Genomic DNA, 25,592 nt, shown 5'->3' on the forward strand with positions numbered 1-25,592 from the left:
ATACTCCTGCTGGGTTCAGCAATGGTCTTTTCTTGACACCTGGAGGGCCCACAACCCACTCCTCTTTCAAGACTCCCACGATTCAGTCCCATATGACTTATATGACAATCTGGTCTGTGTCCTATGCTCCACTATCGTGCTCCCGCGACTCACACATTTAGGCCATGTCCTCTCTGAGCACGCCGCCCATATCGTGGATGTGGAGTGGGGATTGCCACACCAACCGGTCCCCAGCTGGTTCAGCCTCAAGATACTCTGTACAACCTGCTACTCTGCAATGCCCAAATAAGCCAAATTGGTCAGTTTATTTCTGAGAACCACTCTACAGCTACCACTCATGCAATAGAATGGGACTTCTTTAAGGTAGTCACTAGAGGACTTTGCATCCAGAACATAGCCGGGGTCCACCTTGAACTGGTTGGGACCTTAAAGACACCAACGAGGCACCAGCAGACCTTGACAACCACGCCCCTCTGGATGATGCTACACGCCGGGCACTGGCAGTCCACATAGCACGGCACACCACCCTGATAGAGCGCCTCTGCTGCTATAACTATGCCACATACATTGCCCGAATTCACACTATGGTAGGTAAACCTGGCTGCCTATTTGCATGGCTCACATGCCAAGAGACTACGCACCTTCAATAACAGTAATAGCCCTAGGCACAGGCCCTATCGTACATTCCCAACTGGCAATATTTAAGGTGTTCAGCCATTATTACTCAGTACTGAGTACTGTGCAGGCCATCTCCCACTCCACCCCCAGGATGATTGAGCCATTCCTTGCCCCTCTCCTATTGCTCTCTAATAATGCCATTGAACGTGAAGAATTGGATGAGCTAATCATGGTGGCTGTGGTAAAGAAGAAGATACAAGACTTGGTCCGTAACAAAACTCCCAGGTTGGATCGCCTCCCAATAAAGAACTACAATAGCTTCTCAACACACCTCACCCCCAAATTGGTGGAAGTCTCCCACGAAGCACTCACTACTGGAGCAATCTCAACCTCCCACCAGGAGTCCTTTCTTGTTTCCCTCCTGAAACCAGACAGGGACCCCACCCGGCTATCCTCATATCACCCGATAGCCATCCGGAGCGCAGACTACAACATACTTGGCAAAATACTTGCCTAGCGCTATCTAAACGATTTGCCTGCCCTTGACCAAAGTGAGTTCGACCTGGGCCACAGGACGTCCAATAATATCAGAAGGCTTTTGTATTTAATGGACCAGGCATCACTGGCTACCCTGAAGCATGCCTAATACTGGACCTCGAGAAGGCCTTCAATTCTCTATCCTGGGACTACCTTTTTAAAGTCCTGCACCTGGCTGCCCTCAGTAGACACCTTCTGACATACACAACGCTGCTGTATAACAAACCAGTCTCCCAGGCATGTATCCGCTGCCTGATCTCACTTCCCTTCCCCACCAGCCGCAGTACATGTCAGGACTGCACCTTATCACCAATCCTTTTTGCCGTTCGCCAAGGAGCTGTTGGCACACTGTCTTTGGCTGGAAGGCCTACCTACACTGGGGCATTCCTCTAGACATACAAAAAAGGTGTACACTGTTCCAAATGGAAAAATATAATCACTAGGGGAACATTAAAGTTCAGGAGCAAGAGCCCTCACACATCCGAGAGGATGTCATGCTTCATCATCGGGTAGCTCCTCGTCAGACCGGCGCTGCAATGTCTGACGGGCTCCCCGTAAGGGGGCTCTTTGCCGGAGATCTTTTAGGTAGCAGCCGTGGTAGCGGACACTACAAGACCTGGTGTTGCGGTCAGGCGCTAATCCTGGCAGGAGAGTGAAAGCTAAAATTGGTTCCCAGTCTTAATAGGAGCGAGTCAATTTAATTAATCAATGGAATAAGACCGGGACCAAGATTAAAAACAGAAGGAAAGTGTAAAATGAGGAATAATGCTCAACCACTTTCTGCATGGTGCTGGAGCTTAAGGAGATTATCGTCGGGCTCCTAGGACATGGTCAACATGTTTCGCGTACAGTGGTCTAACAAGATCCTATGACGCTTCTTCAGGACCAATACATAATAAGACTTCTCCTGTCTATATTACCGAAAGTTTGCAAAAATGTCAAACAAATCATATAGTCACTTACATTGAAGTTCACTAATTGTCAGAAACTTCTAATGGTCGCCCTAGAAAAATACAAACAAATCATTTTGATCAAAACACACGGAAAAATAAGGAAGGACACCCGTGACACAACAGTGTGTGGTAACCAGTTGTGTAAAAACATAATAAGACAATATGCTTACCATCCCTTGGTACATGGGGGGCCCCTTGGGAAGTGGCATGCCGAAAGCGGTCACTACTAATAAAGTGGTAAAGCAGACACCATGAATGCAGTGTAATCAATCAGAACCAAAACAGTCACATTCACTACTAGAGGTCGGTTGGTTAATTTGATTATGAACATCAAGCACATTATTAGTCCGTGTCACTTGGAAATTCATACACAGACTCGTCACTAGCATTTATGACATTTGTTGAAGGAAAACTGGGAGGGATAAAACAGTTTTACAACAGAAAATATTTCTAAAAAGGCTTGGTGAGTACTGTAGCAGAGTGTAATAGTCTGCGTGGTGATTTACAAAGGCAAAAACACACTGGCAAAGCATGGTTATCCATAGAATATTAAGGGATTACCCCGACCTAAGTCTGTTAATACTTTGAGAGATGTCATTAGTTGAGCTCAATATACGTCCCCAGAGTAAATAAGTAACCGAAAAAAGCGATAAACACACAAACGCGAGGTCACTTACTTTGTGGATGACGGCAGTCTGCAGGGGAACCTACCCTGACGTGCTCTCCCGAAAAGACAACTTCCCGACTCTGTGCGAGTCTTTTAAAGAGAAGTTTTCCTGGCAAAAATGGGAGAGGGTGGTCAAAACTGTAGAAGGACTACACTCCAGGAACAGGTCTCAGAAATAAAAGAAGGACTCAAGCAAAATTACGGCGGCAATCTTTGTGAACAGAGATATAATAGACTAGAACGAGCATTACTCCAATAGCCTCGTGGGTGGTAGTCAAAACAAACAATGGACTAAAAACATCGTCGGCCATCTTGGAAGGGCTGGAACTGGATAGTGAGTTATGTCAGTTAATACAATGAGTGGTTTGGAGTGGGAAGCCGGAAATAACCGCCCTAGTAGACAAAAGAAAGGTATGGGCCACAGAGTAATACATAAAATGGGGCTCCCTAAAACCATAGTCTTTCACAGTCAGTCCAATTAGGATGGAAATAAAAAGTGAAAAACAGAACAAATATAGATTGAAGATACTGAATACTCGATGGTAAATCCTTAAAAGGGGTTGATTAGGCGGACAATGTAGTCCAGGGAATGGCATCATTCAACCCATCTGTATCAGTATGAAGCTTGAAAAACCACCGTTGTTCCAGTCTGAACAAGGAGTGTGGAGAGTCAGTAGTGATTCTAGGGGCGTCAAGTACAACCCAACTTAAATCATCGGGACTGTGGGGGGCATCTAGGAAGTGTGCGCATAATTTTGTTGTAATGCGCCCACACCTGATGTTGCTCCTATGCTCGTTAATTCGTATTTTAACTGGTCTAGAAGTCATGCCCACATAACGTAGCCCGCATGGACACGTAATCATGTCAATGCAGTTTTTAGTGTTGCAATTCGTGTGTTTTGTCAGGTGCCATTGGCCTATAGGTGCCAAATCTAAAGTTTTGTTGGGGCTAGTCAATTGACAGACATTACAGTGTCCACAGGGATAATGTCCAGTTACAGGTGGAAGGTTCCAGAGTGTAGTTTGTGTCTGTGTTCGCAATGTGTCTTTTGGACGGGTATGGACTATCAGATCTTTAATATTTTTAGATCGTTTGAATGCAAATAGGGGCCTAGGAATGGTATTGCCCCCACTGTTGAGGATAGGCCACCTTTGATGATCAGTTTTTTTTATCTGGTTAGATAGTGGGGTGAAAGTAGACACACAAGTCAACCTTCTATTCGTGACTCTAGTATTAGTTTGAAGTGGAGAGTCACGATTATTGTTCCTTGCTCTCTTACGAGCTCGGTTGATGACGTGTTGGGGATAATGTCGTTCAAGAAGTTTTGTTTGAAGATCATCTGCTTGGGTATTGTATTCCTGTATTGAGGAACAGTTTTGTCGTAGTCGCAAGAATTGGCCAAATGGTAAGTTGTCACGGAGGGATTTAGGATGATGACTCTCGTACATTAGCAGGCTGTTGCGAACTGTAGGTTTTTGGTAAGTACAGGTTAATAATTTCCACTGTTCAATTGTAATCATCTAGTGCAAAAAATGAGCCTCCTTATCCGACACCGTAGAAGTGAATTTCAAATATGGGTTTAGTGTGTTTACCCACTCGGTCAGTGAACTAGCTGTAGCCAAAGGGCCTTGCCATACAACCAAGATGTCGTCAATGTACCGACGCCACAATTTTATGTTATCGGTGAAAGGATTAGAAGCTGGTAAAATGAATTATTTTTCAAAGTTCTACATATAGAGGCATGCCAAGCTGGGAGCAAAGGTACTTCCCATGCTAGTACCTCTAATCTGATGATAAAATTGATCTTCAAAGCGAAAGGAATTTTCTTTCATTGCTAATGTGGCACATTGCATGATAAATGCAAAGGGTGATGTCAAATTGTCACTATTGTGCTGTAGTAGAGATTCCACTACCTGTAGAGTTGCATCTTGGGGTATATTAGTATAGAGAGCCTCCACGTCCATAGTAATTAGTGCTTGGACATCTCCTGTGTTATTAATAGTCTCAATCAGATTTAATACGTCTTTAGTGTCCTGTAAATAAGTGGAGGAGCCCTTTACAAGTGGTTGTAGAAAGTGATTGCAAAAGATCGATAAGGGCTCAAGGATCGAACCAATCCCAGACACAACTGGTCGCCCCGGAGGGAATTGTGTACCTTTGTGGATTTTAGGTAAGCAATAGAAATAGGGAGTTACCGGATTGGTTGCATCTAGGAAAGAAGCTTCTTTAGGGGTGATCCATTCATTGTTGGATGCCTCCGAGATCATAACCCTTATCTGAGTTTGAAGTTTTGAGCTAGGGTCACGCGGAATCAAGGCGTAGTAGGTCTCATCCCCTAGCAAGCGTAGGCATTCCTTGCGATAGTCGTCAGTGTTCATTAGAACAATAGCGCCTCCCTTGTCAGCTTGTTTTATAACGACGGAATTATCGTTAGACAATCCCTCAAGAGCCTTCTTCTCGATAGTCGAGATGTTGATGAAAGGACGTTGCGGGCGTATAGATGTGAGATCCGCAAGAACAGCCTTTTCAAATGTTTGAACTTCGCAGGGGACAGCCGACAGAGGGGGGACAAATGTGGATTTGGGTCTAAGCCCAGAGTCCCCCGGTGTGCTATTCACTGGGCGGTCGTCAAAATAGAATTGCAGTCGGATTTTGCGAAAAAATTGTGACAGTTCGCAATTAAGTCGAAAAAGATCCTCAGATGGAGTAGGGACAAACCCTAAACCTCGATTAAGTGCTGTTATCTCCATGTCTGTGAGAGTTCTTGTGGAAAGGTTTACTACTAAGTTTTCGGGGGCTGGTGCTTGCCCTGGCTCCTGGTGACCATTTGTGGTTCTTCTCTGGACCATTGCACACGTTTGCCTCTGCCTCTTCTTCTGCCTCTCCCTCTGCCCCGGCCTTGGCAACACTAGACAACACTACTCATGATATGTAATTGCACGCAGGTGATCTGCTGCTGTACGTTTAGGATGCAGCAGCAGACATGGAGTCAATATCTGCAGCTTTCCGGGACTTCGAGGAGATGGCGGGCCTCCGGGTGAACTGGGGAAAATCGTACATCTTCCAATTTCAGTGGGACACACTTCCTCGAGGCATTACACCTGGGAGGCAAGCCACTAGCCTGGATGACAGTAGCGGTCTGCTACCTCAAAATCAGGCTTTTCTTGACTATAACTTAAAACAGGCATTTACCACTCTCAAATCCTAAGAGCGATTCTGGCAACACCTGTCACTCGCCCTCACAAGCAAAATTGCCCTTTCAAAAATGATTGTCCTTCCCCATTTCTTATATTATTTCTTCAACAAACTGGTGTACCCCACCAGCAGTTTTTCCGGGACCTAGACCAGATGCTGGGAGACCTACTGTGGGATGGCAAATGATAGCAGGTAGCTCTCAACAAGCTCCAGTTACCGGTGGGTCGGGCAGGCTAGGTGCTCCATCTTTTGAGTCAAATTACATGCAGCACAGGACCAGTGGCTCTCTTTGTGATGAGCGGGAAAGAATTTATATGAGAAAAGCACTCGGTGTGACCCCCCATCCCCTAGGATATCCTTTGCCAACTGCTACAACCTACCATAAGACTGCATCGCCTCTGTTCCCTCCATGTTTGGGTGGCCTGGAAGTGCCTAGCCAAGATAACCCAACTCACAAAAAAGGCGTTTACCTATTTCCCCACTAGTCCCCTCCAATGGCTAATGGGACCTTTTGAAGCCTTCACAGCCAACCAGTTCACTACATGGCATCAGAATGGCACTTTATCACATTTGACCACACTTGCGCCGAGATCACAACATCCCACCGGGCCAGTTCCTATTACATCGGCAGCTACTGGCAATGATTCAGGGCCTATAGTACACAATGGACTAGGAGCCCTCACTTGTGCCCCAATACACCACACTACACACCATGGGAGCAAGATGACGCCAGGGGACATGTCTGTACAATGCAATAAGAGAAGATAAGGGGACTCCCCTGACACTGCCCCAGAATATCTGGACTTGGCATGCCCCCTTCACGACACTGAATGGATCATATCCCTAGAATCCCCCCAGAATATGTCCTGTAACACAAATTTTTTAAAAATCCAGTACATGGTGTTGCATAGGGCATACTTTACACAAGCTTGGCTAAATAGTTTTTTTCCCAACAGCCCATCTCATGTGCCCCAGTTGCCAGACCCAGTTGGCCGACCTCCAACACATGTTTTGGTCTTGCCCTAATATCGCCCACTACTGGCGCACGATACACAACTCTCTAGCCACCATTACAGAACTGATGATACTGAATTCTTGGGAGGCAACAGACTTAGAAATCTTTCAAAAGAGGAAGATCCATATAGTATGGGCATTCTTCACCAATCTTGCTTTATTTTCTGCCAAGCGATGCGTCATTGTCGAGTCTGCTGAATGTAGGTGATGCGTCGGTTCTGACAGGTGCAATGGCAGCAATGCGTCCATTTTTGACAAAGAACAACTGCAGAGTCCCCTTTCAAGGTCCAGGACTAGATTGGCACCTCATAGCAGGACATTACTCACACTTGGCAGAGGCCAGCAGCTACAGCAATGCTGGAGGAAGTCTTAGATGTCCCTGAGACTTCGAGACAGGAAGCAAGCCGGCAAGCCCTTGGAGTCACTTGGTTCTTGTGAGGTAATGGAGAGTTAAGTTCAGTCCTCCTCACTCCCAGGCAAGAGGCAGCAGGCCAACACAGCAACACAGTTTTGCATAGTGCCAGCCCCTCCTGGCAGCACAGAAGTCTTTCTCCTGGCAGAATGTCCTCAGATCTAGAAGTGTACTAAGTTGGGTCCAGTACTTGTATCCAGTTGAACCTATAAAGTAGGGGAGACTTCAGAGAGGCTTTTGAAATGCACAAGATCCCTGCCCTTCCTTCCTTGGCTCCAGACACTCTACAGGGGGTTATGCCGCTCTTTGTGTGGGGACAGGCACAAGCCTATTCAGGTGTAAGAGTTAGCTCCTCCTTCCCATCTAGCTCCCGAAGCCCCATCAGACTGGTGATGGACCATCAGGATGTAAGTGTCACACCTCGGCCACCCTTGTGTGTGACTGTCTAGAAGGAATGCACAAAGCCAAGCTGTCACCCACCCCAGATGTGTACTAAGAGACAGACAGAGGCACAGAATGTAAGAAAATGCAAATTTTCAAAAGGTGGCACATTCAGATTCACAATTTAAAATCCAAGGTCGCCATACGTTGTGATTTTAAGTTGTGAGTCCACAGACACAGTGTAGGAAGTTGTCTCTGTATGCACTATTTCAAAGTAAGGAATTGTATGCACAGAGTCTAAGGGTTCCCCTTAGAGGTAAGATAGTTGCAAAAAGAGATAATTCTAATGCTCTATTTTGTGGTAGTGTGGTCGAGCAGTAGGCATATCAGAGGGTAGTGTTAAGCACTTGTTGTACACACACAAGCAATAAATGAGGAACACACACTCAGAGACAATTCCAGGCCAATAGGTTTTTGTACAGAAAAATATATTTTCTTAGTTTATTTTAAGAACCACAGGTTCAAGATTTACATGTAATACTTCAAATGAAAGGTATTGCAGGTAGGTACTTTAGGAACTTTGAATTAGCAAAATAGCATATACAGTTTTCACTTAAATCACATATAGCTATTTTAAAACTAGACACAGTGCAATTTTCAACAGTTCCTGGGGGGAGTAAGAGTTTGTTAGTTTTTGCAGGTAAGTAAACCACCTACGGGGTTCAAGTTTGGGTCCAAGGTAGCCCACCGTTGGGGGTTCAGAGCAACCCCAACGGTACCACACCAGCAGCTCAGGGCCGGTCAGGTGCAGAGGTCAAAGTGGTGCCCAAAACGTATAGGCTTCAATGGAGAAGGGGGTGCCCCAGTTCCAGCCTGCCAGCAGGTAAGTGCCCACGTCTTCGGAGGGCAGACCAGGGGGGTTTTGTAGGGCACCGGGGGGGGACACGAGTCCACACAGAAAGTACACCCTCAGCGCACGGGGCGGCCGGGTGCAGTGTGCAAACAAGCGTCGGGTTTGAAATAGAAAGCAATGGGAGACCAAGGGGTCTCTTCAGCGATGCAGGCAGGCAAGGGGGGGGGGCTCCTCGGGGTAGCCACCACCTGGGCAAGGGAGAGGGCCACCTGGGGGTCGCTCCTGCACTGGAGGTCGGATCCTTCAGGTCCTGGGGCTGCGGGTGCAGTGTCCCTACCAGGCGTCGGGTTCTTAGAAGTAGGCAGTCACGGTCAGGGGGAGCCTCGGGATTCCCTCTGCAGGCGTCGCTGTGGGAGCTCAGGGGGGTCAACTCTGGCTACTCACGGTCTCGCAGTCGCCGGGGAGTCCTCCCTGAAGTGTTTGTTCTCCACAAGTCGAGCCGGGGGCGTCGGGTGCAGAGTGCCAAGTCTCACACTTCCGGCGGGAAACACGAATTGTTTCAAAGTTGCTTCTTTGTTGCAAAGTTGCAGTCTTTGGTGAACAGAGCCGCTGTCCTCAGGAGTTCTTGGTCCTTCTAGATGCAGGGCAGTCCTCTGAGGATTCAGAGGTCGCTGGTCCCTGTGGAAAGCGTCGCTGGAGCAGTGTCTTTAGAAGTGGGGAGACAGGCCAGTAGAGCTGGGGCCAAAGCAGTTGGTGTCTCCGTCTTCTCTGCAGGGTTTTTCAGCTTAGCAGTCCTCTTCTTTTTAGGTTGCAGGAATCTGAGTTCCTAGGTTCTGGAGAGCCCTTAAATACTAAATTTAAGGGCATGTTTAGGTCTGGTGGGTTAGTAGCCAAAGGCTACTAGCCCTGAGGGTGGGTACACCCTCTTTGTGCCTCCTCCCTGAGGGGAGGGGGGCACATCCCTAATCCTATTGGGGGAATCCTCCATCTGTAAGATGGAGGATTTCTAAAAGTCAAAGTCACCTCAGCTCAGGACACCTTAGGGGCTGTCCTGACTGGCCAATGACTCCTCCTTGTTTTTCTCATTATCTCCTCCGGCCTTGCCGCCCAAAGTGGGGCAGTGGCCGGAGGGGGCGGGCAACTCCACTAGCTGGAATGCCTGGGGTGCTGTAACATAGGGGGTGAGCCTTTGAGGCTCACCGCCAGGTGTTACAGTTCCTGCAGGGGGAAGTGATAAGCATCTCCACCCAGTACAGGCTTTGTTACTAGCCACAGAGTGACAAAGGCACTCTCCCCATGTGGCCAGCAACATGTCTGGAGTGTGGCAGGGTGCTAAAACCAGTCAGCCTACATGAGTAGTCGGTTAAGGTTTCAGGGGGCACCTCTAAGGTGCCCTCTGGGGTGTATGTTACAATAAAATGTACACTGGCATCAGTGTGCATTTATTGTGCTGAGAAGTTTGATATCAAACTTCACAGTTTTCAGTGTAGCCATTATGGTGCTGTGGAGTTCGTGCATGACAGACTCCCAGACCATATACTCTTATGGCTACCCTGCACTTACAATGTCTAAGGTTTTGCTTAGACACTGTAGGGGCATAATGCTCATGCACTTATGCCCTCACCTATGGTATAGTGCACCCTGCCTTAGGGCTGTAAGGCCTGCTAGAGGGGTGACTTATCTATACCTGCAGGCAGTGTGAGGTTGTCATGGCACCCTGAGGGGAATGCCATGTCGACTTAGTCTTTTTATCCCCACCAGCACACACAAGCTGACAAGCAGTGTGTCTGTGCTGAGTGAGGGGTCCCCAGGGTGGCATAAGACATGCTGCAGCCCTTAGAGACCTTCCCTGGCATCAGGGCCCTTGGTACCAGGGGTACCAGTTACAAGGGACTTACCTGGATGCCAGGGTGTGCCAATTGTGGAAACAAAAGTACAGGTTAGGGAAAGAGCACTGGTGCTGGGGCCTGGTTAGCAGGCCTCAGCACATTTTCAAATCAAAACTTAGCATCAGCAAAGGCAAAAAGTCAGGGGGTAACCATGCCAAGGAGGAATTTACTTACACACAGAATTCCAAATTTTCATCTTTCCCCAATTGTAAGTTACACCTAAAGGCTGCTTCAAAGTAACTCCAATGTTAACCTAAGGGAGAGATAGGCCTCGCAGTAGTGAAAAACAAAAGTAACAGTTTTTCACTACCAGGACATGTGAAATTTAAATGTACATGTCCAATCTTTTAAATACACTGTACCCTGCCCTTGGGGCTAACTAGGGCCCACCTTAGGGGTGACTTCTATGTAATAAATAAAGGAAGGTTTCGGCCTGGCAAGTGGATGCAATTGCCAGTTCAAAAGGGCACTTTAAAACTGCACACACAGTGGCAGGCCTCAGACACATTTAAAGGGCTACTGTAGTGGGGGAGCATAATCAGTGCTGCAGGTCCACTAGTAGCATTTAATTTGGCGGCGGTGGGCACATATACGCTACTTCACTAGGGACTAACAAGTAAATTAAATATGCCAATATAACTATGTTTTAGAGTACAGAACACCTTCACTTTAGCACTGGTTAGCAGAGGTCAAGTCCATAGAATAATAAGGGCAGCAAAAATGAAGTCAGAAAAACAGGCATTCAGAAGGCAAAAAGTCAGTGAAAACCACACCAAGAATGCCAAGTCTAACAAAGATCATATTTTTCAATTAATAATAGTGGTAGATTACATCAAATGTTCGGCTGTTCCTGTTGATTATCTCTTTGGTATTGTAAGATCAAGAGATTGCATTCCTACAGGGAGTTTTTCTCTCTCAGCATGCACTCAATAAACTCTGTTCTGGTTGTATTTATTGTGTATCCCGATGCATTTTTGAATTTTGAGATATGTTTTCATATCTCAGTGACATTCTCTTAACTAGCCTGCAGGATGGGCACAATGTTGTCAACATAGAAGAAGATCTTACTATGTAGTCCCGGGACACAATCTGTAATACTTTAGTTTTCCTTATAGTACTGAGTCTCCAACATATAGTAAAAAGAGCAACAGAGACAAAGGGTGTCCTTACCATGTGCCACACTGAAATAGTATTGACTGGTGTGCTCTCCATGTAGAACCACTTGTGCACGGGTGTAGGAATAAGAAGTGTGAAATGACCTTGAGAAGGAGTTAAGGATACATTAAATTTCATAATAGCTATCTTTGCCCAGAGCAACTCCCAGTCCACCAGGTCAATGGCTTTCTTCACAAACTGTTGAGTGTTTTGCTGTTTCGGTCCCTGCTCACTTAGAAAGCCATTGAGTCTTCTTTTTCTGAAAGCATATCACACTAAACCAGTGCAAACTATTGAATGCACTTTCACTGCTCTGCACAGTCAAACACCTCACTGAAACAGAACAGCACATCCTAAGCTTCAGGAACCTAAGTGGGCCACTGTAAGCAGCCCCATGGTAGAATGTGACACTGTGTATGAACATCAGTGACATAAAGTAACAGGACTGCTCCAGGGATTTTTTCCATTTCTAGATACAACTCTTCCTCTCTGTCCCAGGACCTATCCTATACCACAACACTTTAAACCCTAACAAGGTAAAGCAAGCAAGGTTCCTGTGCAGTGAGAAAAGAGAAATGTAGCATAGGGAGCAGAAATAGTCATATGTAGTGGTTTACAGTGGAAGGAGGTGTTCAAAAGGGTCTATTGATAGAAACATTTGATTAAAACTACTTGACTGTCACTGTATACTTTTGACTTCACTTAGGGCCAGATGTACATACCATTTCTCTTGTCGCAAATGGCCTGATTCACAGGATCGGGCTGTTTGCGACAAGAAAAAAGCATTTTGGTCTGTACAGACCCTATTTTGAGATTCGCTAATCTATGTACCGGATCACAAAATAGGTTTGCAAGTCGCAATTAGGAGGGGGCAGCCCCCTTCCTAATTGCGAGTCACAGTGCGATGTAGGATTGTTTTGTGACCGTGAATGCAGTCACAAAACAAACGCAGCTAGCACCAGTTTCAAATTGATGCTAACCCATTCACAAACAGGCCCCTTCCTCTTTGTGAATGGTAGCAAAAATGTTTTTTCAGAGCAGGCAGTAGTCCCACGGACCACTGCCTGCTCTGAAAAAATGAAAATAAAACTTTTCAGTTTTGTTTTTGAAATGCATCCCGTTTTCCTTTAAGGAAAACGGGCTGCATTTAAAAAAAAACTGCTTTATTTAAAAGCAGTCACAAACATGGTGCATCCCTGCAGGGGCAGCCATTCCCAATGGAGTAGCAAATTGCGGCCTACCTCATGAATATTTATGAGGTAGGTCATTTGCGACCCCATTGGGAATCGCAAACAGTGTAATTGACACTGTTGTACATCAGGTTTTGCGAGTCGCTAAGGCTCACAATTTGCGACTGGCAAAACCTAATTTTCGTACATGTGGCCCTAAGTCATTTAGGGTGTGCCTATTGAACATCTGCCAGAAACTAGCTGATTTACTACTCCTCCAAATCTCCAGCTCCCCTATTTCATGTACAGGTGAAGGAATATTGAAATTCTGATGGCAGAGTCTCGGCTGACTCTGCCATTGTAAATCTTTTGCTGGATGTTCATTCACCACAAAGTAATTGGTACTGTTGAGTTAGGCGGCATAGTAGCATGGCGTGGTGGTGGCAGGTATTAAAAATCATGAGCAGCTCCCACAAGTAAGGGTAAAACTCTTTGCATGCCAGGCCACTACTTTCCAAATAGAAACCCCCATTTAGCCCAAAATACAAAGTGACATAACTACTAGCAGACCGCCCTGACATGCCAGCAAGCTTGCCATGCAACTTTGCAGAAAGTACTCCCATAATATCAACAAGAGCACTTTTAGCAAAAAAATCTCCCAGGTGGGGAATTGAAAATGTGGCAGATGGTTTTCTACCAGGATTTATTGACTGCCCACAAAACCTTAATTATACCCAGTAGCTTGTTCAATTGAATTCTTTCACTTTAAAATAATAATTTCAATAGTTAGCTAATCTTTCCCCAACAATGTTCTGCAGCTGAATACACTGCCATTCTACAGCCCTGAAATATTTGGGGAAAGGTGTTCGTAACAAACCCTACGTGTAGTCTTGTACCATAATCATCAAATGTTTTGTTAAGTGTATTTGTAATTTAATACTTTACAGTAGTGTGCCTGCATAAATCACTGTAGTAAAATATCAATTTTTCCCCTTTTTGTATGGTCACCCACACTTTATGCTAGGTTTTATTGCTGTTGTTGGACTTTGCCCACATAGACACATCTGTCCAGTGATCAGTGAATGTGCTATGTCCCCTAAAACATGCAAAATTTGGCTAAAACCCTTATTGGCACCTTTAACTTACCTATAAGTCCCTAGTATATGGTACCCTGTGTACCGTGGGCTTGTAAGGGGAATGACACCAGTGGATTGCAGCACTCATTGTGCCACCAGAAAAGTAACAATGCAAAACATGACTGCAGGCTTCCAATCAGTAACTCAGCTATGCAGGTTTAAACTGCAAATTGGACCCATCAAAATAACACCTCTTGAGAGGCTTAAACCCTCCTTTTAAATATTAATAAGTTAATCCGAAGTAGGCCTTAAATGCCCATAAGTAAGGGTGCATGATATTTAAAAGTACAACATGTAAATATTTAATATCAAGCATGTGCTTAGAATGTCAGTGCCCTAACAACTATTTTCACTTTAGCAGGGTTATCTGTTCTATATGAAAACAATGAGTTACTGTATTAAAGTTAACAAAGTTATCTCTGCCTAGAAACCAGATAAAAAGTTAATTCTTTGACTTTTTAAAATATGTATTACAATTACAATTAATTGCTAAATCCAGATTTGTAACAAATATTTTACAAAAGTTAATTTTAACAAGTTACCTTAAGCCTACCTATAGCCTGTAGACGCTCATTTGTCTGAGCTTCCAACTGTCATCCAGGAGCTGAATTGTTCCTTGTAGGTGTGAACTTGCTCCCAGAGCTGCTTCAAAGAGATTGTGTGTGGGGAGGTGTCCTGTTCATTGGACAGGATGACAGTCAGGTCAGTGCCCAGGAACATAATTATTTTCAAAGGGTCCTGCCAGATGTAGCGCCCAGCTGTGCCTGTCCCCTCTACTGTCGTCCTAGCCAGCCAGGTACCAATCCCAGTGAGAGAAGAGCTGGCCCCAGAACTGGGTTTGAGTAACCACAGGTGATATTTAGCAAATTGTTTTGCCCACACCTCTAGGGTGGGCACAGGAGCTTCACACAAGGGAGGAAAGGTCCTGCCATTTTGGGTTTATGTAGAGAGACACACTGTGGGATTTTTTGCTGTAGGATACACAGGAACTGCTAAAAAAGTGAGTAGTGATACCCCAGGGAACATGTTCCCTATTGATTAGGGAGGGGCCAGGAGTCACCCCCTCCCATAGGCTAGCATTGGATTAAAACCCGCGGGCACCCTCTTCAGAACACTGCTGAGCCTGTGGAAGATAGAAAAAGGACTGCACATGCTGCTCTAACCTGCAAGGGAAAACATAAGGGCTGGACCTGTTTTCAATTGTACTCAGGATAAAGAAGTGGACTCCAAGGTTAGGTGGCTGACCCCCTGTTAAACTAAAGGGATAAAAAAAAAAGAAAGTGCAAGAAGACCACTTTTCTGAAGAGCCATCTGACGAATTTCAATTGAACATGCCCTGGACCTTGCTGGTGCCTTCTATTGGAGTGAATCCCGACCCCAAGTGCTGTTCCTGAAGTCCTCGAGCCCAGGGTTGGTGTTAGTGTGATCTTCCTGTCCAAACTGCAAAAGCTGGGACTGAGACACTTTATGTCAACTTTTTCTATGAATAACTAGTGGAAGACTGAGACTGTCGTTGAGCTGAAGCTGTTCACGTTGAATTGCCAGTCAGATCCAACTTCCTGGTCTCTCCTACTGAAGGAGATGTGTGACTTCCAGATAAGTTTCTAAGTCCGAATGTAGAGGGCTTTACTAACAGCAACACCGAAGCTGATAGATGTCGAGCCCTTCCTGGGCACAAATTTCAGCCTTTGCCTACTTGGAGCTTTCCCGTCTTCATCAATGAGCACTGGAAGCCCACTCTTCAGCAACCTGACTTTGTTGAATCCCAGTTAAATTCTAGCTTGCTGCTTGCCTGCCAATGACTCGTTGACGACCACCTTTTCTCCAGAAAAGTTTTAAGTTCAAATGTAAACTTTCCACATGATGAACCTATGCACTGTAGCCAACCAGTTATCCATTGTGTTTAGCCCGAACGCCTGTCTTTCATCTGGTCTAGTGCGGTTGGTGAATTGCACTGTTTAGGCACTATTTTTATTTACATTAAAAAAACAAAATCATATCTCTGGTTTCCTCTATAGGATGTTTGTCGCTTTGGTCTCTTTTTGTTCATTAAAATATTCTCTATTTTTATAAATTGGAGAGCGATTTTTATTGTGTTGTGGTTTTGACTTTTTATCTGTTTTGGTACTCCTAAATGCTTTACAGATTTTCTTAAGTTAAGCCAGTATTCTCTGTGCCATAACTACCAGGGGTTGAGCTCAGGCTTAATATTACTGAAACCTTATCTGGACCTAACAAGAATAGGGGCATTATTATTTGTGGTGGACTACTATTCACCTCAAATAATAAATTAATAATCCCCTTTGTTACAACTACTATTCTAATTCTGGCCACAACTCTAGTCATAGAAATCTTCATCTCACCTAAATCTCAGTTATTAATATTATGATGGTTTACATAATATGTATTTTAAAAGTTTTAAGTAGTTTAATTAATGTGTGCTTCTTCTGAATCAACAATTAAAACTTTGTTTTTTTACCATTTTTTTCAGCTCGAATGTTGTATCAATAGTTTGAATTCAAAGACTTAAGGACCGATTAGGAGATTGGCAGATGAGAACACCCGTCCGCCAAACTCCAGAGGGGGAGGTCACTGCGGTGCTGGCAACCTCCCCGTCGGCCATATTACAACTTTCCCACTGGGCTGACAGGCGGAATCCAAGGGTCCCACCCATCAGCCCAGTGGGAAAGGTGAGGCAGCATTGTCTCCGGCTCGTGATAGAGCTGGCGGCAATTCTGCCACACGCAGGGGGCACCAGCACCCTCGAAATGGGCACTGTCTGCACAGCAGACAATGCACATTTAGAGGGTGCTGGGCAGGGGGCCGCAGTGCAAGGGTCCCCTTTTGGCCCCCTGCACTTGTTCTTCGCAAGCCTTTTCATGGTGGTGGTTGTAATCGGCAGGGCGACGCAAAGTTCAGCGGCACCCTGCCTGATTACAACCTGCACCGCCGTCAGCCCATTGGGATCTGAGATCCTGGTGGGGATTGCGGTAGGTTAGAGGGTCTGGCCACCAACCACGTAATGTGGCAGTCGGACCGTCACAACGGTCCAACAGCCACAAAAGGCTGGCGGTCTTCGGACCACCAGCCTCTCATTCGGGCCCTTAATATTGTGATGAGCATGGTTCATTTATTAATTTTACAAGGTTAGTAGCATTTTAGCCTCTTGCTCCACCAACTCATGTGTTGTTATTATAATGCTAAATTACAAAATAGCAATAAATCACAATAAACTGACGTAACGTTCCGTGACCTGATCAGGTCTTGTCTACCACACTGGGGCACATATTTGCTAATAGTTTGTAACATTGTGATGTGACACAAAATGACACAAAGCAATTCATTAGTATTTATTTTCAAGCACAACAGGTGTTTTGGCCTCCAATGGTACCCTTTTTTCAGTGTAAAAAGCACTTTGTGCCACTTTGCATCATGGGCGCATTAGGGGTTCATTACATTGCAAACACCTGTAGTTTCTGACACAAAGTCTGTTCTTCTAAGTCAGCCAGGTCAAGCTTTGCATCCAAAACTAAGGCATCCTTGTAGCAGGCGCTAACAAGAAACATATTTTAACTGCAATGGATCCAATGTTTATCTAGCCATTGGAATTTGTACTGGAAGTGTATGCTTCCAGTGCAAACCCTGTGCTATACAGTGCATGCTCACCTCTGTGAGGCACTGTTTGGCACAAGGCAGCCTTTAATAAAGCTGATAAAGGGCCGGGCAGCCACAGAAGGCCAATCTAAACAGATATCGCCTATGCTGTGTTTGTACACTTGTGCCAGGAACACCATAGATTTGATTGCTACAATGCTAAAAATGAGTAAATCTACCCCTATCAGTATTCTAAGGTCCTATGAATTTCCCCAATATACCTAGTGTTTTCTTACCAGTTCCACCCAATACTCTTTTCTGCAAAGGTTCTTTGAACTAGCCATACTGGCAAAACATGAACCAGCCAATGTCACCTCTCTAAAGTGTTCTCTATGAGAGAAAGTGGAGGCGCCCTAGAAATACAATGAGAATAGAGTAGTGATTGCCAAGGTCGGGTATGTTTGTATAAGAAGAGGAGCATGTATAAAGGTATAAGATTTTCTTTGGTTCACTGTGATCTCGGCCAACCAGGGTATAATACCCCACTGATGCTGCATTCCGTCCATGTGAAGACCTCCATTTTATTGACAGTGAAATATTGTCTGGTGACTACTGTTTATGGCCCTCGCTGTTAAAAACAGTGGGGTTCTGGCCTGCTTGATGTGTTATGAAGTCCAGGGCACATCATATGCTGCATAGTCATCATTTATGTATTACGCTCTTGAGTGGACAGGGAGTTTTCAATACCGTCTTTGAAAAATCGATTGAGTTGACTGCTTAAGTCTGCCCCTTCACATATTTGATGGGAAGGAGGGACTCCATGGGGGTCACAACTGGTGTGTGTATGTCTGCGTTTTGCACCTCTGGATCACTTTAGTATTACAAAAGGGATTGCAGATGCTTGCATACCCCCTTCTGTTTAACTGATCATGTTGGCACACATGTAGTGCTGGTGCAAACCCAAGGGGGAAATCCCTCATTTTTATGGGAGAGTGGCCCTACACAAATGAAGGGACTTTTTGCCTCAGCACCTACCCTATATTACAGATACAGGATCGGAGGCAAAGAGATTGTCATGAGGTGCACTGACTGTGTGCCACAATAGCAATGGCACAGAGTCAGTGTAGTCCCTATGCGGGCCTCTTGGAAGAAGGGAAGAGGATCCGATAAAAACCTCAGACCATCTCCTGCAGGCGAATGCAGTCACTCACTGCTCCCACTTACAGGGGCATCTCTGCCCCCTTTCCAAAAACAGGCTGTGTTGCTGCCTTCACACTGAAAGGTGGACTGGTGGCTTCAAGCAGATTTTCTGTTTTTCACTAATGTGCTGTTGTTAGGGCAGGCAAGAGTTCACAGCTGTGCTGTGGACAACTCATTCCTTATGATAGGTTGCACTGAAATCATCTGCACCCGGTGCATAAAGTTACAGAGGAGTTGCAGCATAGACCAGGCCAGTGTGTCTTGTCTGTATATGAGTTTACAACAATGGTCAAGGAAGATTATGGTTAATAATATTTGCTGGGCAACATATGAGATCACATATACGATTTAGTTTAAGGATGACTATTATGGTGTTTGCTCTGGCAATATTCTGCAATGTAAATTGTTGGGAACTCAGCAGTTTGGTCATGTGTTATATTATTCAAGCGGCTGTTATCAGGAATGATCTGTAGCCATAAAGCACAATGTTCACTACTTTTTATTTTTTTTGGTAGGGCATGAGGGAGACCACTGCCTGCGCTCATCAGACTGCATTGACGGATTCTGCTGTGCTCGTCATTTCTGGACCAAAATTTGCAAACCAGTATTGCACCAAGGTGAAGTGTGCACCAAGCAACGAAAGAAAGGATCCCATGGCTTAGAGATTTTTCAGCGGTGTGACTGTGCCAAAAGCCTGACCTGCAAAGTGTGGAAAGATGCCACCTACTCATCGAAATCCAGACTTCATGTGTGCCAGAAAATCTGAGTGGTCCTTGGCTAAGCCACTATGTCAAAAGACTGTGAATTTGTGTATTTAATGCATTGCTGCCTGGTAGAACATACAAGGATTGTAAATAAGAAGACAGACTATGAAGGAAGGATTGCAAAGAAAACAGACATTGCCAAAGCTAAGCTGGACAGTGCCTTGGTAGCTGGAGTTTTCCGCTATGCAACTTGTTTGTGTAAATAATGTAAACAATTCATGAAAGTGCCATTATATTAAAAAAGCAAGGATAACTATTGTCATTTATTATCTCTCTGTAGATGCCAAGTGACATTACAACTATCTATATTGTCCTATGGTAGAGGTGACTGACAATGTATTCTTTTTTTAGAAAAACAAATTAAAATATTGCTACATAAAACCTACTTGAAGAGGAACAGTCTATTGAGATCTGTAAGACCTGGCTAGAAATCACAGAGTATAATCTTTTGAATGAACTGAAGATAGGGATGCATACAAGCACTGCTGTGTGAACTAACCAAAGGCACAATATCCTTAGTAGTAATTCTGATCCTTGCAGTGGGGTTGTCCAGACTGCATTACTCTGTTCAAAGTAAAAAAGGTTTCAATCAAAGTCACTCTTCTAGCTACAAAGTGCAACATATCATGCTGCCTGACTGATATTTGACCTGAAATGTCTTGACCGTATTGCCCAAATACTCAATTGCTCCCTTTTCCCTTTGTCTTCTTATCAAAGAAAGGTAACAGTTGAAAATGTCATGCATACTACATAAGGCCACCCTTTGCCACACCATCTGTCTACCACTTTAAGGTCCAGTCTGATCCACAGCCTACGGACACCATCCCCCAACCACCACTCAATTCACATCATCAGATAATAATGCTTTGGTCGGAGAGCCCTGCTTGTCCAAGATTTCTCTGCTTTTCTTGCTTCAGCAACCAAGTTTCAAAGTAGACTTGCTTCGATTCTGCAGATGGGAAAAGACTTGTAGCTTCAATGCTGCCTATAGGTACAAAGAAGACTTCTGCCCTTGTATGTCCACATTTCTTTCTTATTAATGAGTCCAATCTAGTTTGATCTTGAAGACCTAGGCCAAGATTCTTAAAGGTTTAGCATGGGTTTAGCGTTGCTTTTTGTAATGCTAACTTTTTTTGGCATTCACAAACTAACGTAAATAGGTATTTGCGTTGGTTTGTGTGGCAAAGTAACACAAAGCAGCGCTAAACGCTGCTTTGCAATATTTTGTGTCAAGGGGGCATTACATGGGTGATACAGGGGCGTATCCGTGCTACCGCTCATGTTTTTTAAGCTAAATCCTATTCTGAAACATCAGAAGAAAGGTTTTAGTGCCAAAAATGAATGCCTTTGAAAAGCAGGCGCCAAAACAGAGGAATGTTTTTTTTTCTCCCTGCTTTTCTGATTTTGCATGTGTGCTGTACAGCACACATACAAAGTAGGAAATGCATTTACACTTGTCTAGGCATAGTATTTTGTACAGGAAGAGTACCCTTCCTATACAAAATCTATGTTAGACTCACACACACCAGAACTATGGCGCTAAGGTGTGTGCGTGCTGCACGGCAGCTGAAATCAGCACCGGTGCTAGGGAGAGGGGAGGAGAGAGTCATATCTATGTGAATATGGCACTCTCCTCCTCTATCTTTGTCACGCAGCGCAGCACAGCTTTTTTGGCTGCTGCACTGCACTACACCTTTGAGAATCTGGGCCCTGGTCCACCAATATCACATAAATCAGATATGTGGAAAGAAAAGGGAAGCATTCCTTAGAAAGCAACAGTCTAGGAAAAAAGGTGGACACAATGCCCAAATAACAGCCACCACTCATGTTCATAGTACAGCCAAATTCTACAAAGTTTTTCCCCCATTCTTCTCATCCTCTGCTCTTCCCTAATCACCTTCGTTATAATTGAAAGACATAAATTAAACTTTAACAAAATCTTAAGTCACTGTTCAAATAATCAAGTGGCGGTAAGACATTTTTCCAACATAAAAATAATTGACAAACTAGTACACAAACTGATGGAACTGTCAGAAGGCGTGAGTCAGAAAACCACCACCCACAATGCTTGCATGGCACAGTGTTATCCTATTCACAAATTGAACCTAAGTGTTTTGGGTGAGCAAAGAGTTAGCTCTTTATTCCCCCGCCATTCTAATTACACTCCTCAGTGAGCATCTAATAGTCATGTGTGCGACCAAAAAGTTATAATTAACTCCACTCATCCAACTTCACGGAGGGACAGAGCCTTGATAAAACTAGCAACTCCCTTGCCTTCAACCCACGTGGATGAGTCACATCGTCTGGTCAGGTGAATGACCTTAAATCGTTTATAGTGAAATATGCTTTCCTTTTCTGCTTCTAACTAGGTGATAGAAAGGAAAACTGTCACTTGGGAGTGTACCATGTAAAAGGATCACCCTATTTACCTGGCACAATCTCCTGAGTTTGACTTCTATTTAGCCAGGCAAAGTATACCCGAATGAAGAGCCCACATGTGCACATCTTTTAAAACACCTCTTTGCATTAGGTATTCACTCAAAATGTTTTCAACATACCCAATGGCTTGCCCAAAGTAAAAAAGTAAAAAAAATGAAATCAAACAGTAGGAATTGTAATTGTAATATAGCCTTAGAACCCGGCGTAGCGGGCTCTACTGAGCCGAAGGCGAAGGACTTTAACAAGGGAAAGGGCCTTTAATGGCCGGTAAAGCCCGCTACGGCGGGTTCTAAGGCTATTAGAACATTCTGCTACTAGAGGGCAGAATGTTCTATCAAATAAAACAAATTCCTCACGAAGCCGAAGGGATTAAAATCCCCTCAGGCTCCGTGAGGCTTTGTTCACAGCTGTGAACAAAGAGAAAATTGGAATGTTGACGCTCTGGGCTTTTACCAGTAAGTAAAAGCCCAGAGCACTCCATTGTCTGCAATGCAGCCCCCAACTTTCCAATGTTCTAATATAGCCTTAAAACCCGCCGTAGCGGGCTCTACCGGCCATTAAAGGCCCACTCCCGCGTTAAAGGCCCAAGCCGAAGGTTCTAAGGCTATTAGAACATTCTGCCACCCGGGCCGAATGTTCTATTAAATAAAACAAATTCCTCACGAAGCCCGAGGGGATTAAAATCCCCTCGGGCTCCGTGGGCTCCGTGGGCTCAGTGAGGCTTTGTTCACAGCTGTTGCTGTGAACAAAGAGAACATTGGAATGTTGGCTCTGGGCTTTTACCGGTTAGTAAAAGCCCGCACTCCATTGTCTGCAGTGGAGATCCGAACATTCCAATTTTCTAATTACAATTCAAATTGATTCTTTTGGCTGGAATAATTCAGGCAGTTTAAAAGCAGAAATTGGGTTCAATGCCAACGTTCAATGTTAGAAATATCCTTTTGAGCCACATCTATTAAAATTTGTAAGATCACCACAAACATGCTTTCATTGCGCAGGCAAGAGGCATAAGGTCACTTTGTACATATGCTGTCTCATGACAGGGAGAATCTCCACCTGGGTTTTGGGTCATTTTGCATTTCCCTTTCTTTAGGCTATCCTTACAGTTTACACAACTCCACTTGAACCTAAACTGGGCAACTCTGCTTCCAACAAGTCTGCCTCAAGCCAATGCGCATCGACCAAGCTTACTGAAAAACTACCGTTTAGATCAGTAAAGTTTCCCAGCAGGAGAGTAAGGAGTACATCAGTACTATTGCAATGCAGAGCCATCACGTCACCCAAAGTGATATCAGTTTTATTTTATCACAGATTTATTCATTGCATAAAAATATTGTATAACTCTTCAGCATATGTGCTCAATTCATTCTATAAAAATACTTATTCGAGCTAATGTTTTAAAGCTCTTCAAGGAACAAGGCAGTGAATTATCAAAAGTACAAAAGCAGTACAATGGCACCTCTGCTGAATGGGGTGGCACTAGCCTCCAAGAAAAAGTCACTCTGCCATGTTACCTTGCTTGATTTAAAAAAAAAAAAAAAAACACTTTGGTGTTAGTGGTATATTACCACTGGAGGTATCCCCTTGTAGAAAAATACAATTGACCTAAGATGGTAGCACTTACAACCAAAAATTATCTCAGGATATCTAGAGTGAATATGCTCCAAGAAAAGTCCCATATAAATTTCAATGCAGGTTCCTTGCCCTATGTTATCATTTACAAAATCCAGTTGAGTTTTACTATTTATCAGTAAATGGACAGAGTTATAGTTCAATGTGGCCACTATGGACTCTTGCAGAAGCCTTGTAGAACAAACCACTACAACATTTATCAGGCGTGGAGGTAGTTTTTGCTCCTGATAATAGTTTTACCCTCAGAATAATGTGTTTAGCTGATGAAAATTATGCTGGCATTAGGGACCTTATAGGGGTGGAAAAGTATTTGTGTACCTTCTGAGATTACCTGTTGTTAGAGCTGACTTCTCTGCCGAGTGCTAATTCCTAAAAGCAGCATTTCTTCTATAACAAACATCTCATTATTTTTGCCGCCCATATTATTGTTACATCCTAGTTGGAAAAAAATGTTCCACATCCAGAAGAAGTCTCTCTAAGACACCTAATATTCTTTCTTGTCTTATTTGTTGACATAATTTTCCTATTTGGAGCATACAAGTGATGGAATCATCCCCCCTTTTGGCGATTAACTTTTTAAAGCCTATCCTTCATACATTTTGACCTGAACAGCATGTTCCCAATTTATTTTACATTTGCGGCTTTTAAAGAAAATAGTGGATCTTTAGAATTGGAAGAAACTGCAACCACCTGGGTTTAGACACTGCTTCCGTAAACACATCTTGGCAAACCTGCTTAGTAGTAGAACTCTTGAACAGATGACAAGTGATTAGGCTGAAGTTCTTCTGGTATTCCTCTCAACATCATAAGACCTGAACTAGTATTATACTTCAATATTTGCATGCATCTGATGTGCATCGCAAACAGTCATGCAGTACTGAGGAAGAATACAGTGGTGCATGGGTACTTAGTGGAGGGGGGGCGGTAACAAAAACTAGCTTTTGAAAGACGGTGTGATGGTGGACATTCCAAGACTGTTGCAGCACCTAATGTATATTGACAATTTTGAGTTACAGTACGAGTAGCGGGATGGTAATGATGCACACAATGCATTAGAAAAAACAATGAGGGTAGCATAAAAACAGTAGCTATACATTAACGCAGATAATTCCTCTAGGCCATTTTTAGATGGCTTGGAGGATGGCATTCGAAGGGCACAAGGATAGTGAAGGACTTCAAATTTGAGGAGAAGGTCTAATTACAAGGAACATCCAGGAGTCCAAGAAGGGCACTGTACAATGTAATTCATTGGATGCACACTCATGCATGGACTCGAGCACTGATCAGTACTGTAGATTGGGACTCATCTGATGGGGCTGGGCGCAGAGCACTGGAATAAACAAAACTGGCCTTTAGAAGCTGCAGACATAAACATGTTAAATACAATTAAGATCACAGAACATACCTGGCATTGTTCAGACTTGACTGAGTGACAGAGCAGATCATGTACATATCGAATGGGACTGCATCATTGTTTATCGGTACTGGAAGAAGGCTACAAAGTCATGCATCTAACACTCTTGTAGTCATACGAAGGAAGCCTATATTGCCTGGGTTTGGGCCTGATTTAAATCTTCTCTACTTTATGGTGAACAAATTTATGTCAAATAGATAATGACGAAACTCCTGCTCTAATTCAGAGATGATTCAGCACCTTAGATGAGGTATTGTGCGCGCATACCCTCTTTTTCGCAGACATATAGCTACACTTCTGTTCCTGTGTTCGAAAGAACTGTACACATCAATTAGTGCATAAGCAACACCCATAGATAATGTGCGGTGCCCTAGCTCAGACAATCTTATACCATGCATGGCAATGCCTATTACGGATCTAAATCATCCAAACCTTTAGGGGCAGATTTATCAAGGTATTGCATTGCCCTTGAGTTAGGCATGGCATCACAAGGGCAACACAACAACTTACCAAGCAGTAGTTACCAAGCAATTCAAGGCCACCTTGCATGGCCCTGTGTTGCCTGGTAA

At 44.2% G+C, this 25,592-nt stretch overlaps 1 protein-coding gene across 1 annotated transcript in view; it reads left to right on the forward strand.

Annotated features, from left to right (window-relative positions):
- The window catches only part of DKK2 (dickkopf WNT signaling pathway inhibitor 2), a 219,961-nt gene extending 200,032 nt beyond the window's left edge, over positions 1 to 19,929 (forward strand). The window contains exon 4 of the mRNA XM_069241195.1: positions 19,290 to 19,929. Coding sequence (XP_069097296.1) covers positions 19,290 to 19,540 — 251 coding nt within the window. The 3' untranslated portion in view covers positions 19,541 to 19,929. The remainder of the gene's footprint in view (positions 1 to 19,289) is intronic.
- The last annotated feature ends 5,663 nt before the right edge of the window (positions 19,930 to 25,592 follow it).

Source organism: Pleurodeles waltl, chromosome 1_2, assembly GCF_031143425.1.
Source record: "Pleurodeles waltl isolate 20211129_DDA chromosome 1_2, aPleWal1.hap1.20221129, whole genome shotgun sequence".
In the NCBI taxonomy this organism is placed as follows: Eukaryota; Metazoa; Chordata; class Amphibia; order Caudata; family Salamandridae; genus Pleurodeles; species Pleurodeles waltl.